Raw genomic sequence first — 17,565 nt, 5'->3', positions numbered from 1 at the left:
CCTCTGGTTAAATGTAATTCCTTAAATTTAGGATTGAAATATGCAGGCTGTATATAGTTTACTGTGCTTTCATTAATGAATACAGGCTGTACCAAGATACTCCATCGTAGAAAACAGTCTGAAAAGTATGTGCATATTATGGCTTGCTATGAAATGGATAGTAGTTTTCTCTGCCTTGAGAATTATTAAAAACTGGTGGTTAAGATGCAGTGGTGGAGTTCAGATAGCTCAGTCTGTTTGGGCATCAAAGGGAGGGTTAAGGAGTGTTATGATCACAGCTGGTAAATGGCTGTGAGACAACATGCATTTGATAATATGAGCTCCTCAGGCAGGCAAACAAGAATGTATCAATGACTTGATATTGAAGCTAGATAAATTCATGTTAAAAACATGATGTGTGCTAGAAACCAGAGACAAATTTCTAACATTAGTGGTAATGAATCATTGAAACAAATCACTATGTCTTTGACAGTGTCTGTTTCTGGCCAGTTTTTGATCAACATTAGAGATAAATAGGCAAATAAATAAATATGCTGAAGATAAGGCACAGCTATTGAATCTAGAGCAAGATTTCCAGTAATGAAGTCCTATGTTTAGTATTATGTAGGTTGTCCTTCTGCCTTTAAGATCTAAAAATCTGAACAAACACATTTTGTCAGTGATTATGGCGAAATAAAAAAGACATAGCATGCATTATGTAATTTTTTTTCTCTTTTTAGATTTATTGTCTAGAATAGACTTGGATGAACTGATGAAAAAAGATGAGCCACCACTTGAATTTCCTGATACTCTGGAAGGATTTGAGTACATATTTAATGAAAGTAAGTTGTATATGCTTTGTAAATGATATACATAGAACTATGTTGAAGGGTTATCAGAAGTTTAATTATACCTTCTAAATCCCTATTAGAATTTCATACTTTTCTTTTAAGAATAAATATTTAAGCCTTACTGTAACAGCTTTGTAAATCTAGCTAAGTAATAATTTTTTGATTTCATAAAACTGTCAAAAAAATCCCTCGTTTAATACAACACTGTAGGTTTGGGATTGTACTGTGTGCATTTCATGGCTTCCAGTTTTCTGTTGTGGAAGTGCCGATAGAAAAATTCTGAAAGTAATTTCTGGAGCATTGGCATTAAAAAGTAAAATTAAAGTGTGGTCACTCATTCAAAAAACATTTTATTTACTGATGGATTTTTATTGATACAAAAGGCATAGTAATTTATTTAGATAATTTTTACCAGCTCTTTCATTAATACCAGTTGGAAAACACCTCTGTAGTATTTATATTGATGAAAGGATGAGCAGTGTGATAGGCTGGCTCTTCAGGTGTAGGTCAAGGCTCTGCATTACAGCTAAATGTGTAATGACTACAAGTCAGGCCAGCTAGCTGAATCTGTATGTTTAATGAATAGCAGTATTTATAATTTCCAGTGCATACATTCAAAAATCCAGCTGAGAAATAAGCCTCTGAGCTAAAGTAATACCAGACTCCAGGAAAGGGCTCTTTCAAGATTGTTTGAAACCTGTAGGACAAATGGGGACGTTTACAATTCTACTTCTTTGCAGTGCCTGTTCTGTGAACAGAGGAACTTTAGTTTCTAAATCTGCCTTTCTTACATCTTCCACTTTTAAAGAAAAAAAAAAAAGAGCTTTCCTTTAAATGATAGTCATTTATGCAACACTTAGCTTTTTAATACCCTGATGGCTTTCACAGGAAGGTACTTAGAGACTAAAAGTGTCATGAAAGTGATGCTCTTTCTTTGATGGGAGGGGTTCAGCTCTGTCACTTTTCAGCTCCTTATTTTTAGATCTGCACAGTGTCTACTGTCTTCCTTACTGACTTCAGAGTTAATGGTTCATATGTGGTTGGTAAAAAGAGCTGAAATTTTGGGGAATGATGTTTTAGAATGATGTTACTGAATATTCCATCACTAACTTCACAGGCTGAGTGATTTCCAGAGAATGTAGCAAACCTATTACATACATCGCTGGTCAGTATGCTGCCAGAGGTCTTTATTTTGCTTTGTATATTTAATTCACATTTTTGCTCCTATATTCTTAAGTCATAATCACACTTCTTTTTATGGTGGAAAAATAAGGAGAATTTTTATGAAGTTCAAAGATTTAAAGAATTACGAGAAGATATAAGAGCACCAGAAAGAAAACAAACAAAAAAAAACACACAGGTATTTGCTCCAACTTATTAAGGAGACTACACCTTAATGATCTTAATGTACGCTGAAAAGTATACTTGAAAAGCAAACAGCTGAAAATGAGCAGCTGAGCAAAGAATTAATGAAAATATAAAAAAGATATTTGTGCCTGAGAAAAGAGTGTCAGGGAGCATGGAAAATGCACTGGACATCAGGTAGGATTGGTCTGGAAAAAAAAAAAAAAAAAAAACCAAGCGGATTTATATGCAGAAACAGTAGAGATATCAGCTGTTAAATGTCTACTTTAAAATATCAAGAATCAAAATTTAGGGGTTCTGAAAAAGTATGAACTGATTTAGCAATTTTTTGCATTTCAGAAGGAAATATTTTGTTTTTAAATCGTACTTCCATCATGAAGGCCTTTCAGCTTTCTAGCTGAAAATGATTTGTCTGATTTACTGCAGTTTTATGATTCTCTGAGATAACTTGTGTTTTTAATAATAAACTGAAATATTACTGGTCAGATAACTTTTTTTTTTCCCTGCAGTTTGCTTCCTGTTTAGTTGCCATTTATTCTCGATATTTTAACCCATCCTAGTCTTCATCTGTGGTTGGATTTGCTACTAACCTTTTGCTATAAACAAGGAAAGTTACACGGGAACCTCAGAGTCGGTAGTGGTTTTGCTCTGATTATGCATTTTGCTTTATTCTGCTCTTATAATCTCGGTGTTTTCCAGACTAATAGCTCTTACTTGATTGCACTGCGTTAGGATGTTCGGAGTTGAGATATTTACCTGAAACATAGACGTGTTTGGTGGTTATGTTTTTTTGTTTTGTAATGTTTTTTAAAATTACCCAGGAATGTTTTACAGAATATGCTAATCTTGAAAATAAATGTTTCCTTTCCTTCCAGCCCCCATTCTAATTTGTACTCAGATTTCTTTGGAAACGCAGTTGGTTTTGAAGTAGGGGATTTGTAGGTACAATCTGATCACCTCATTGACATAGCAGAGAAGTATTTGATCTGTAAATGTTTACATTTCACCGTTAATCCATAGCAGTTGAGACAAATGTTTCTTGCAAAGCAGTTTGGTGTTTGATACCCGCGCGTAATTTTAGTGTCATCACTTGTTGTTAGCTCTATCTAGCAGTACATACCATTCGAGGAGATTGCATTTTGTTATTATGCTACAATTATTCTCATTCAAAAGTATTGTAACCGAAAAAGGAGAGGGAATTCATAATATCCCAATTTTTTAGATGTCAGACTTCTTTCACAGTTTTCAGCAACGCAGTGTACCTTATTTCTAATGAGGAAATACTCTAAAATGTAGTGATTTTGTTTCCTTTGCAGAAGGACAATTAAGACATGCAAAAACTGGGGAACCATTTGTTTTTAATTATCGTGAAGATTTGCATAGATGGAACCAAAAGCGCTATGAGGCTCTTGGAGAGGTATGTAAATTGTGTGGATGCATGCATGCATATTTGTATTGTTGTGCTATTTTTTAAATTATATTTCTTTATAGAATGATATATTTAATTATAATTATTTTAATCAATATTTAGGCTGCAGTTTAAAATAGAACATAAATGTGATTAATCAAAACAGAAGTCATTATATAGTGCAGTTATTTCTTTAACTTTCTTCTCATGGAGGTGAAGAATCTCACCCTCAAAGAAATGGGAGCAAAGCAGGGGCATTTTACTTTCTAGCTAAAGATGAGTATGTTGGCTGGTCATCTCACATTTCTAGGAGATAGAAGCCCCTCTATTAAGAAGAGATATCAAGCTTGATTAATTAACTGGATATTTGGTGATTAACTAAATGCTACTGGTATTTTACTGGGCTTTCTGTAGAGGTGCTGTGGGTGTAGTAGGTGCAGAAGCGACCAAGTATATATGTACAGTTCCTTTTCTGTCTGAAAATGACTGTAATTTCATTGCCATTCTTTTTGTAATATTTTAGGAGTTGGAGCACTGATTTGAGATTGAAGGCAGCTGATCTCAGTCAATGCAAAATAGTGTTCTTAGGACTTCATTGCAGTGTCATAACCTCTATGCCCAAGAGGAAAAACAGTCTCAGCATGCTGACCTGTTAAGGAGGCAATGCTGCTCACATCACTGTGGCTTTTGGAGGCCCATGAAAGGGGATCCACAGTTTTGTGCACAAAATAGGGTCTTTTTCTGAAAAAAATAGATAATGTTGCCCTGTGGTTTCTGTTTCAAAACATTATGGCTTGTCATTCAAGAACTGCCTTTGCCTCATAGCTTGTCTGCTTTCATCAGTGTTATTATTTTAGTAAGAATTAAACTCATTTATTCCCTGTTTACTCTCTGTTACATTTGGACATGTATTAGATGTTTTGTCTTTTAAACTTCCTTGTATACTAAGGAGTAAAAAAAAAAAAAAGTAAATATCTGAAATGGCAGCCACTTCTGCACTGTTGCAAAGTAAATAGTATAATACACCTTAATTAAGTTTCCTGGATGGATGAGTAAGGATCTACTTAAATTTATGTAGTTTCTCATGCTGCCAAGAGAGTATGCATTAAAACTGAAGAAATAATTAATGGCCTCTTCTAGTTGTGCCAGGACAGTCTCCCAGAACTTAATGGAGGCACTGAGCATGCTGGCTGAAAAAAGTAGTGTATGGCAGAAGTCTCTGATTAAGTAAAATGAATAAATAGCATGCCATTCTCTCCTTAACCGTTGTAGCGGGGTGAAGTATGGTCCAAAAATTCCTATCAGTGTCATTGTGGACACTGCCAAGGCTGAGTAAAGTGGAAATAAGTTCAGTGGAGAGGGGTACATCCAAAGAGGAAGGAAAGATGAGTGATTTGAGTGTGTACAGGGTAATGCCACAAAGCTTTGAAGTGCCTGTTTTTACACATATAAACCCCCATTTAATTGCACGTACTCTTCTCTGTTCTGTTACAAAGGATTTATTTCCTTTGAGAATATATTTTCAAATAAGCCACGTTCTTAGGTAAATCATAATGAGTTTTCAGTGGTGCAGATTTTATTTTTTTTGTTCAGGTAGTGTGAAAAGCTACTACAGTCCAGACTGCCGTGTCTGTGAACAGATCGGTAATTTGGATTAGTGTCTGTCTCCCACTTGCTTGCTGCGGCTCCCTTGATGGAGGTAGCCTTTCTGTTTGGGTTGAAAAGACATTGCTGACCCTGCCAGGCCTCTTCCAAGTGGTGATCTGGTGCTCTCTGACGCAGCCCCTCCATTTCCTGGAGTCTGTGCTGCATATGCTGGAGCTGTCCAGCTGTTGATCATTGCTATGTCCTGACAGAGCTTTATTTATGTGTATAGAAGAACCTTGCTTTTTACTTTCTTCTCCTCTGCCTCGTTCCTTGGAGGCCTGCGACATGGGAGGAGATGATGAGGGCTACGTCTGCGGCTTCTCACAACCTTTCACCTCAACTTTTATGGTTTCCTAAACTAGGGAATGTGCTACTACCGACTCTGTTGTGTTGTCCGAGTTACTTGATGTACACTTCTTCCAACAGGAGACAGATTGGCTTCTATTCCACATATAGACATTTGTGTGTGCCTGTATTGTTCAAGTACTGCTATTTTGCAAATAAACGAATCAAACAAGATGCATCTATAAACGTATATTAATACGTGGTCTAATTAATGTGGTCTAATGTGCTGCCACACCTTTTCTTAGGCATTTGGAAACATCATCAGATTGCTGCTTCTGAATAGTGAGTGCCACAGTTTCAACCCATGATAACATAAATGGCTTTTAGTGATTTTTGGTCAGCCAGGAGGTGGGGTACATTCACAGACCGGGTGCCATACACCTGTGATCTGTCTCATGCACTTTCATTTACATTAGTTACAGTTGTTCTGTGTGTTCAGGTTTGAATGGTCTGTGAAAACACACAATGTTTATATTGGTGGGTAAAAGATAAGAAAGATTTGAGGTCAGTATTCTGACAGGGGGTGAATTGTTCCAAGTTGTTTGTTTGGTTTGTGGTTTTAGGGGAATAAAAAATCAACTGTATTTTGGTCTGTTGTCTCTGCTGTGTGCTTGATACTACACAGTTCTTCCAACAAGCTGCAAATGTACAAACACTTTTGCTTTTGGCACACTGAGTGTTTCTGCAGTTAATCTGAGAACACGGCATGCTGACGGACAAGACCCATGGCTGGGCAGCAGTCTGTCATTCATTCCCACAGCTAGAACTTTCTCCTGTGCCACAGATTGGTGGGTATGTAGATGTTGAATAGTACTGAACAAGAATTTTACCCTCTGATGAGCAGTTTTGTGGTCTAGGCAAGATGTGTTCAGCAAACTGGTACCTTAAGAAGCAGCAGTTCATATAATTCATAAGGTGATACAGCAAAATGTGACCTTAGGGCTTTGCTTTGAAACGTCATCCTCTGGCTTTGGGAGTTCTCTCTTATGTATTTCTGGCTCAACATTTATGTAGCTGAACATACAGTGAGATGATAAAGTAGGTAGACTTCAGACAAAGCATTTTGTATATTCATTTTTCATATTTGTTGAAAGTACACTCATATTTCATAAATTCATTGGGCATAAATTTCATATTTATTTTTCATGTTATTCATATTAATAAACAATGTGGCCACTGTTTCTATACTTAGTTCAGTCATTGTATGCTGGCTTTCTGATTTTTAAGGGGATTTACGTACTCTGCTCAAGGCAGTTTTTTTATTGTACGTATACATTGTGGGCTGCTTTTATTGCATTCTACTCATTTAAGGAGTGGATATAGTTCCTGGCCTCATGTTGCAGCATCATTCTCTCTCTCTTGGAGCATTAATAAATTTCCATTTGGTAATCTATGATTTCTTGCTGTTAAAAGTCATGAATACACTATCTGTGATGTACTGCCATTACTCTGGCTGTATGGAAATTGATTCTTCACAAATTACAATGGTTCGTCAACGTCTCCACTTCTTACGTCTCTTTATTCTTCATTCATTGATCTGTTATTTCAGGCACACAATTTGTTCTGCAGCCTCTTGATATGTGCTTCTAAAAGACAATTTAGTGAGCTGTTCATAATTTTCTGATTCTGGTTCAGTCACTGCTATTGCAGCATTGAATTTTGTGGAGAGGCCTCTCCATTTGCTTTTTAAAAATTAAAATGGCAACAGAAGTGCACAGAACATGGTGCTGCAGCTGCTTCTAACTGCCGATTAATCCATGTGGCAAGTTTGAAGTAGGATTGAGAACAGTTTTGTGACAACAGTTCAGTTGTTCAGACATACTGCTTCAGTTCAAGGTTGAAATATATATATATATATTTTTTTATTTGCTCAGTCCTGGAGATTTGGATTCTGGATGAGACTCCAGATTAGACCTGCATGAAGCAAGACTCCTCGCATGTTAACTAGATCTGTTTGTTTGTACTGTACTTGCAATTGATATTAGGGCTACGGAAGTCACCAGTTGTCAGACCCTGCTTGAGCATGACATCAAAATTAGCCGGAATTATAAAAGAAATACTACTAAAATCTATTGTTGGGGCGTCACCTAGCATTTTGCCAATCATACAGATTGTGTTGATAACGAGATTTCACTTCAGAAGTATTATGTGGACGTTCTCCTTTCCCCTTGCAGTTGCAAGGATCCCAAGCGCTAAGAGGCTATGTATCTGTCTGTATGTCTGCTAGGTGACTGTAATTTGGAGGTGGCTTAAAGACTATGTAACATATGCAGATGTTTTTGCGAGTGTCATCACTAATGAAGAGAGTTTTGACTGTAGTGACAGCTTGTACCCATGTCTTTCAGTAAGTCAAAAAGAATTTGTAATTATGTAGATTATGATATAGACCACGATTTGATGCCTCTGCTGTGGTCCTATTCAAGGACTAGTATATGCCATAATTGCTGGCTGCCTGACCTGCCAAGGCATATAAGCAGATAGCAGATGAACTGCGGTTATTTTTTCACATTTATCACACCGCAGCACAGGAAAATACCTTATGTTTACATGCAGCTGGTATGGAAAGCAAAAGAATAGGACACCTAAGTCAGAAATTCCCTGTGTGTGTCATGTATGATAACTTACAGTTAATTTTACGTTTGTCAGGGAAATGCTGCCCCACCAGATAGGCTGCTTTAAAGTACGTGCATAATTTTAGGTCCAGCTAATCATAAAGTAGGTTAACCATCAAGGTTAATATTTGTGTGGGGAAAAAATAAGTAAAATTTTGACGATGACAACCCATAATTATGATCGCTAAGAAGTAAAATGTGATTTATTACTTTTTTTTAATACAGATCTCTGTTAAGTTAAAGAACAGCTTGGTCTCAACATAATTTAAAAACCAAGCTTTCACCTGCTACTAATTTCCTCCTTGGTTGCAAAGAGCATTATTTGTTTGGATGACTGAGAGAAAGAAGCTATTTACATAGCACAAATGAAAGCATAGAGCAGCAGAAGAGGACATGTAAGTTAATGAAGAAGGAAGCATTAAGTAGTCTGCATTTGAAAGGGTAGCTTCTTACATGAATAACCCAAAATCTGATGATAGGCTGCACGTGCACCTGATAGTACTTAAGGTCCAATCTTGCAGCCGAAGCTCATGTGAATAAACTCAATAGGTCTGATCTTGTGAATAAGGGCTGCAGGATCAAGTTCCAAATAAAATTTGCAGATGATTAGTAGAAATCCTTACACTCTAGTTTCAGTTTCTTTGCACAGATAGTTTATCACTAAACATCCCAGCTTTTCTGTGACTAGTGAGACTTTAATATTATGTGCTGCATACCATGGATTAAGCAAAAGTATGTTTGTGTACTTTAACTTACTATTACGTATTTCCTGTTAGTTTAGTCAGTGCTAGGAGGAATTTGTCTTTCTGAGAGGATAAAATAAATTAAGTGATGTAATATATAAGCTGTTTCCTGTGCATTTGCTTTCTCGGGGTGCTTGCTATACTAGAGTTGTTGAAGTGGTTGCTATGTTCAAAAAGATTTGATGCCAAATACTTAACAGGTGTCTGTTGAGCGTGTGTGAACTCAGTTTTTTCAGTTGTATGCATTACAAGTAAGGGTAAACTTTTACAGGGAAAGGAAAAACCCTCACTGAGGAGCTAACTTCAGATCCTGTTTCAAAAGCAGAGTGAAAGCATCTAATTGAAATTAAGTATTTTTCCCTGACCTTACTTATGAAAATGGTAAAACCACATTTTGGATGGTTTCCTTTGCAAGCAATTTGACAGTGTTGTTTCTGTGCATGCCATGTCCTGTCTGCTAATGAATATCGCAGAAGATTTTTACTTTAGCAAAATTTTACGGTAAAGTAAATGTCACAAAAATGTTTAGAATTGTTCAATTCGGGCAAAAATACCAGAGCAGAAGAGAGAGACTGGGCAAATTCTTTAAAGTAAGTTATAGTGTCATCTCATTTCTTAGTAGGCATGGAGGAATCCACATAGAATAGATACCTTTTGAATGAACCGGGTAGAGAAAGAGTTTAGATGACAACTTTTACATTTTGTACATCAGGGTCAATTATAAATGCAGTTCCTTAGTAATCCATGCCTTGTTGGTTTCAGGCTTCTTCATTACTACCTTGGTAACTTTAAATTTGTGACAGACAAGTGTGAAACTAGAACATGATACAGAAAAATTTAAACAAACTGAATAACACTAAAAGCACCTAAAAATGGGACAGGATATTGAATTTCTCCGTAACAGTAGTTCCTAAGCCATAAGTAATTATACATTTCAGTAAAGTTCCAGTCCTCTCACTCATTTCCAAACCAGTGCCTTTGATAACAGAAAGAAAATGCTAGTACAGGCAGTACACACACACAAAAATCTTTTATATGTAGTATCTTTATAATTTTAGAAAGATTTCATTTTTTTACAATCTGTTTATCTTCAGCATTGCTTTTTGGTGAGTGAAGTAGATGGACAGACAGTTTAGCAAGCACTGAAGACTGCTTGATGGTACCTAAGGAAATTTAAATTTAAATATGAATCTTCGAATCTTTGTTGCATGCAATATATTCATTTGCATATGCTAAATCTGCTTTCAATATCTGCTGTTTGTGAAGACTTTTTACTGGAATGATTATGTCAGATGTGCTTCAGTGAACTCTTCTAGTTTGTAGGCAGCAATTGGCAGTAGGTTGGTTCATCACAGTAACATGACAGTACTCGAAAGGTTCAGCGATAGTTTCATAATTATTGTTAGCATGATTCTTGAAAGAAATGATGAGCATCTCATAAACCCAGATGGGAATTTGTTACATTGTTGATAAATGTGTTGATAAATGTGTTTTACATTTTTAAATTGATAAACAGTGAAAAGCAGAGAAGATACAATAAGGCAGATGGTTGTTTATAAAGCACTTGCAAGTTGCTGCAATTCAAAGAATGGTACTAATTGTTAAAAAGAAGACAAAAATTGGAGTAGGGGGAGTGTTTCAATGAGTTAATCATGAGCTTTTTAAAAATAAAACCTTCAGCAGCTTTAGTTCAATTAGAACCATTCTTGCCATCCTGGTCTTATATGCAAAAGTTTAGACTGCCAGTCCTTAACAAACTTTTGTACCAACCATTTTCCTGTAGCTAAAAGTGAAAATACAAATAATCCACCTTTTTTTTTTCTAAATGCATCCATTCTGTTCTTTCTGTTTTCTTGAAAATATCTATTGCACAGCAAAATTAAATTGAATTATCATTTGTCTCATTAATCATTCCTGCTTCAAAACAGGAACAGAGCAGTGAATGCCAGAGTCAGCAGAGAATTCATAGCAAGAAAGCACTACTGGCTTATTTTTTTTTGTTAAAGGAATGTTGAAAAAAATCATTTTTTGGCAACTTGGGGGAGACTAGAAAAGCATGTTTCAGTGGTCCTAGTAGACTTGGATGAAATTGGTTGATTCATTCTTGTGCATGTTCAGTTCTTGGTTTCCACCAGTAGTATTAAAAGTTTCTACCAAAGACAAAGTATTTTCATACTGTTTCACAAGGAGATTCTTGAAAACCAGAGATATGGAGATTACTGCCTTCATCAAGAAGCTCTTTTGAAATATGTTTATTGGTTAAAGAACTCTCTAAGAGTTAGTTTTCTTTCACAGGATTTTCAGCGTCTCCAGGAGAGGATTTAACACTTTTCTCTGTCTTTAACAATAGACCTATATCTTTAAGTTTTCTGGCAATATTTTGATTAAAATTCAGCAGAATAGTGGTATTTTTTAATAAAGCTGTATCAGCTGTGTCAGTCCTTAATAGGAATAATTTGAAAGGAAAAAAATTCAATTATAAATCAATAGAGCGTTGTATTTCTGTATATGCAAACAACCTAAAATTACTTTAAGATGCTCCAGCTGCTCAATTCATTAACTCAATCACAACTGAATTTTGGTATCTATTATCTTCTGTTGATCTCTGCAGCAGAAATATTCAGTTAAAGTGCCTGAAGCTGTTAGATGCAGTTTGTACTTATTAGGAAAGATCAGTACAATAGGTTGGTTACTTAGGATTTTGAGAGATTTAGTATCTAGTCATGTCTTAACTCATTCACAGTCCTGTCTGAAACAATTTGAGAAAGTTTCATGTTCCTACACGAATAGTGTTAATATTTTTTACATTCAGGGGTAACATTTGCCTCTTGAGCTTTTTGAGGAGTTGCACCTTTTAAACTTTACCAGATCCTTCAGTTTGCCTCTTACAAACCCCATTGTGAGGTTTGCTTCTTGTTTTGTTTTCTTTTGTTTTTCTGTTGTGAGCATGGTCTTTTCAGACACAGGATGAGTTTATTCAGATAAATGTAGTATGTGAAATTTCTTTTGTTCCTTTTTCTTTTTCTTTTTTTTTTTAACTTTATTGCATTAAATTTCCTTTGCTTCCATATTTTTGATGGTTAGACTTGATGATCTTGGAGGTGTTTTCCAACCTAGGTGACTCTATGACTCTATTCTGTGTGATGCTTCCATTCTATGTTTAGCTTAGCACAATAACTAGAAGCGCTGCTGTGGCATACTGAAGTAGCAGTTCTCTGCTGGAGAAAAGGTATTGGGAGGAAGAGATCTACTACTGAACTTGGACAGAAGCTCAGTTTGTAGTACATCTTCTAAATGATGTTTTTTCCTTACTTCCTCTTTTTCCTGATCTCGTGAAGGAGTGCTATGTTAGTAATAAAATAGGAATGATCTTTGAGTGGAAAAAAAGATATTCTTTTCTCAATTGATTGAATTAATTGTGGAGAGATGCATTTGTTTTTGCCTCCTTTCCAGCAGTGTAAATTATATAGATATTTTGGTAAATATACATTCTTTCACTGTAGATCTGACATACTGTAAGACAGGATGGAGAAAATATGTAAAAACCAAGCAGTCTTTTTATAAAGAATAATAGTTTAGAACTCAGGGTGGTTAAAATTCTGAAATAAATTTTTATACATTGTTCTAAATTTCTAGATTCAGGAATTCAGCTTCTGTTCCCAGTATATATGCCTTTGAGTGATTGGTTGGTTTTTTTTTTTTAGATAAAGCCTGTCATGTATCCATCCCATTCTTAATGCATGTAAGATCCTTCATAAAAGTCTAAATGTATAACATACATTTGTTAGTGTTTTTGTTAAGATACATAACCTGAACTTATGTTTAGACGTGTTTCGTGTTCCTTCTTTAGGCATGTAGTGTCATCACATGCTGGTAAGAATTTTGGTGCAGCAGACCTTAGTGCTCAAGTAAGAGGGGAAAAGATTAAATGCAATGAAAGGGGGGCTGTCTAAAGTAAATTGCAGTTCTGTGAGACACCATTTTGGATATAGCATGTACCTTTTGATTCCGAGAAGTTGATTAGGAAAAATTTTTTTAAAAACAAACTTCAAAAAAAAAAACAGGATAAAAATTTTATTTTCATACAACATCATTACAGTAGGCATGAAGGAAGTGTTGTATTAGTTGGTTGTGTCATCTGAAGGTAATGGTATAACTGACAGAAGGAAATTAATCAGTTTATGAAGATAGTATGAAGGAAGAAAGTTCAAGCAAAATAAAAAAATTAAGACAGGTAATCAAGAAATTTTTAAAATAAAGTACTTGGAAAGTGCTAAGTATTCTTACTGCGGAATACTGCTAATATACTTATATAGAAAAATGCTAGATATTTTTATTAGGGCTTTGGTAGTTGCTCAGCTTCCTCTGTGATGGTAAATGTATCAAGATTGTTTGTTTTTTTTTACAGTTCATGCCAACTTTTCTAAAAAATGTTTTAATTTTTTATCATTTTTTTGCTGCAAACCAACTTTTTCTCCTGCCTTACTTGATATTGTGGAAATGCACATCGAATCTCTTAAGTGAACATTCCTGTTATTGCTGAGTGAGGGAGGTTTATAACTCCAAGTTTTAAAACAAATGTTGTACTGTGTGCTAGTTAAAAATGTATATGAAAGTGCAGGCAGCAATGGAGGTGGGGAATAGTGCTAAAATAGCTGTCAGCATAAATAGAAATGATGAAATGCTAGGATAGGAATTGTTTTTGTGGAAACAGAATGAAGTGTCAAAGATGTCAGGACAGAATGCTGATAGCTGCACAAATTTTTTGTGTTGGGTTGTTTTAGGGTTTTTTTTGTTTGTTTGTTTTTTCAGCTTAAAACTTCATAGATCTTTCATGGAGTCACAGAGGGAGGCATTTGTTTTTGTTTTTTCCTGAAAGGGCATGGTTTTCACAGGAGTCAAACTTCACTGGAAAACAGTATACCCCTCATACCCAATGCTTGAGAGATGCACTCTGAACTCCTTTAATGTCTGTACGTACCATATACATGTGTATGTACGTATACATAGGCCGATACTCCTGTGAGAGCAACAGCCATCAAAGCATTCATAGGAAGTGTATGGTCAGAATATAATTTAAGGAAGTGGCAACAACATAACAGAACACAGGAGTCCTTTTCCGTGTTTCCATTCCAGATATCCTTGGGGGCAAAAGCCCGCAAGAATTTACCTTGTGGTTTAACCCGTTAATATGAAACGGGACAATGTCTTTTTACTGGTAACTCCTTTATGAGTCTTAAGAGAGAGAGATTTCTTAAGGATGAGGAAACCTACTAGGTTCGTCTTCGGAGCGGAGGTGTGCTGTGTCTCCAGTCAGATAAAAATTATGCGTTCTAGAATTGAGGACAATTAGTTTTAAGACTTTTATGTCTTTTTTTTTTTTTTTTTTTTCTTCTGAAAACCAGTAGTTTACATCCTTACAGATAATATTCCAAAAGGAATTACACCAGCAAACAGAGAGCTCAGCGTCTCTAACTTGTGGGGAGACCATTCAGTTGTGAAGGTGGTACTGATACTTCGGGAAAATGTACTGCTGGGTACTGGTCGTTGTCTTAGAATGACAGAATAGTTTTGGTTCCACCCGTGGTCAGCTCCCCAGGACTAAACGAGAGTAATTTGAAACTTAATTCAGGTCGATCAATTAGAAAAAAAAAAATTGCAGCCTGATTTTAATCAGGAAAACCCTAACCTCTTCATATTCTGGTGGTGGAGTTCCCTGATGGAAAGCTCCAAACTGGAACGGTTCAGCCTTAGAGATGTGAAAGCCTGGGAGAATTCCATCAATATCTATAAATAACTGAAGGGAAGATACAAAGAAGGTGAAGTCACGCTCTTTTCAGTGCAACAGGACACGGGGCAGTGGGTGCAGACTGAAACACAGAAGGTTCCCCCCGAATAGCAGGCAGCGCTTCTGTGCTGGGCGGGTGATGGACACTGGCACAGGCTTCCCAGAGAGGTGGTGGAGTCTTCTTGGAGATCTTCAGAAGCCTCCTGGACATGTGCCTTGGTATCTAGCTGAAGGTGGCCCTGCTTGACTGGGGGAACATTGGACCAGAAGACCTCTAGAGGGCCCTGCTAGCCTCAGCCACTCTAGGATTCTGTGGAAGGATGAAGTTTGCTTCTGTAAGGTGTGAGAAAAACTGCTAGGCTTACACAGCTGTGAAGCAGACTTGAAGGGAGAAAATGTGCTCATGTCCATATTTTGTAAGGCAGTCAGATGTAATGATTCACTGAGATTTTGTTGAGTGCAATGTCAAAACCAATGGCAACTTTGAAAGGAGCACCACAAAACACAACTGTTGAACATGTTGTTCAGTAAGGGTAGTGCATGTCAGACTGTCACCATCAGAATATGACATAACTCAAAGGAAAAAAAAGCGGTTGCCATTATAGACACTGTGGTTCTGTCAAGCGCTGATGTTAGGATTCTAATAGCAAAGAAAACAGCTTGTTTGGTAGCATGAGGTTGTACCCATAGCTCAGCCAGGAGCAGAGCTCTAGTTTATCCTGTTTCAGGATAAAAGCCTCTTCGTACTTAATTATTCTTGGAATGTCAGAGACCATTGGAAGCTGCGAGGCACCATGTAAGGATTGATGATGGAGTGAGAAGTCTAATAAGTTCTTGCTGATGTCAACATAATTCATGGTGATGCCTAATATTCAAAAAATATTTCCAAATTTTTGTGGGTTTATGTAGATAAAATTTAAATCAGTTTCAGAGCAAATGCATTGAAATCAGCTTGTGGAAATGATCAAGGTATTGAGTTGCAAGTGTAAGGATTCATGGGTTTGATCAGTTCTACATCAGTAAGCTAAAACTGGAAAGTAATAAAATACATGATTCATATTTCCTTCTGGAACAAGTTTTTCTTTATATAGATATGGTATGATTGGATAATTCCAAGGTAAATCTGAAAGGTGATGTTTGTTGATCACTCTGTAACAAAAAATTGTTCTCAGTTCCAGGTCTATCCAAAAATTTAAAAATATCTAATCTTCTACTGTCGTTTAGAAAGATAAGATCTTTGGTGAATTGCTTGTATCCTTTTTTACCAGAAACCAAGGATATTGTCAAATAGATCAGAAATCAGAATTCACTTTGCTGCAGTATTAAATGACCTACTATTAATTTTTGACGTACAAATAGCCTGTAACCCCAGAGATAATACAAGTAATGTGAACAGAAATGAGGTAAATTATAAGGTGAGTGCAAGTGGGAAGTGAAGGTTGATGCACATTTTTAGTATCTTTTCATGAAGAATTTTTTGAACACGCTATATCCAGTAACAGAATGGGTTCTAACTAATATTGTACTAATGAAATCTGGGGCAGATTTCTCACAATCAGGAATGCATGCATTCTTTATCCTTCATTACAACTCATAATTTTAGGAATTTTGTGTTGGCAAAATAAGGCACATCAGCCAACATCACAAATAGGAGGAGAAGCCACAATATTCATTTCCCATCAGCCTGGCCAAAAACACAGCACTTGGCTGACTATCAAAAGGAGCAGCAGTAATTGTTTCCAGTATCAGTGGAAGCATTTTGCTATTAAAAAAAAAAAAAAAAAGGAACAACAACAACAAAGCTTCCATTTCATTAATCCAAAAAAAGGCTTGGTCTCTGCCATCAGTTAGGGGACAAAAATGGGATTCTCATGGTAAGCTGTAGGTTGTTGTCTGTGGGTGCCTTGCTGCTGCTGCTCGTGTACTGCTGCTGCAGCTGCCACTGCCTCTGCAGTAGCTGTTTGCCCTCTGCAGGCTCCGATCCCCCTGAGTACAGCTGCACACTGCAAGAGCAACTTCCAGGCTTGCATCGCAAGTGGAGTAGGATTGGCTTTGGTTTATATAGTGGGTAGTGCCCAGGAGCTCAACCAGACTCGGGTCACTGGCAAAATGATAGTCCCAGGCTTACAACTTACTCTTCTAGTTTGCAGAAGAGAGGGGCAGAAAAGTGTGGAGCACAAGATTATAAGCAAGTTGCAGATGGCAGTGCAGTGACCTGTACAAGTGCAGTGACTTGTCTCCTTGCTTCCTGCCAGACCCTGCAGTGACTTGCTGGTCTCCAACACTAAGCACAGGCTGCGTGCTGGTGAGCTGCTCATGCATCCTCTGTCTGGATTAGGCCACGAGCAGAACAGCGGGAGCACCCATCGTCACTCTGCCTGTCCATTTTTTTCCTGGGGACAGAAAGATGGTGTTTGTCGAGGTTATTGACTGGCAGTGGTGATGAAGATGCTCAGACAGTGTGTGATCACAGGTCTTCGAGTTGTATAAAGTAATTAATATGTTTTCGTATTTGGTGGAGTACATTGTCAGTGCAGATTCTCTGCTCTGTTCTCAAGATAGAGATAATTGTACCAAATTCACTTGCCATTAAATAAGTTACTTTTAGGCAAAAATCTGTCTGAATCCTAAGCTTCCTTCCCTCTCACCTTTTCATTTCACACTCTTGACTTTTGCTTGTGTTCACTCTACTTTATCTCGTATACAATAAGCTTAAAGAAACTTTCACACGTTTATTTTCTAATACCCTTTCACTGAACACAGAACTGTTCAGGCTGGTGACTCTGGTATAAGAAAGTAAACACAAACATGCTGTTTACTGTAAATG

At 36.7% G+C, this 17,565-nt stretch overlaps 1 protein-coding gene across 5 annotated transcripts in view; it reads left to right on the top strand.

Moving 5' to 3' along the window:
• ARB2A (ARB2 cotranscriptional regulator A) overlaps positions 1 to 17,565 on the top strand; it is a 250,954-nt gene that overhangs the window by 21,164 nt on the left and 212,225 nt on the right. For all 5 annotated transcript variants that reach the window (XM_068666428.1, XM_068666427.1, XM_068666431.1 and 2 more), the window contains exons 3-4: positions 720 to 821; positions 3,512 to 3,612. In XM_068666428.1, the coding sequence (XP_068522529.1) occupies positions 720 to 821; positions 3,512 to 3,612 (203 nt within the window). The remainder of the gene's footprint in view (positions 1 to 719; positions 822 to 3,511; positions 3,613 to 17,565) is intronic.

This window comes from Anas acuta, chromosome Z, assembly GCF_963932015.1.
Source record: "Anas acuta chromosome Z, bAnaAcu1.1, whole genome shotgun sequence".
Taxonomy (NCBI): Eukaryota; Metazoa; Chordata; class Aves; order Anseriformes; family Anatidae; genus Anas; species Anas acuta.
This window is presented reverse-complemented; position numbering and strand designations above follow the sequence as displayed.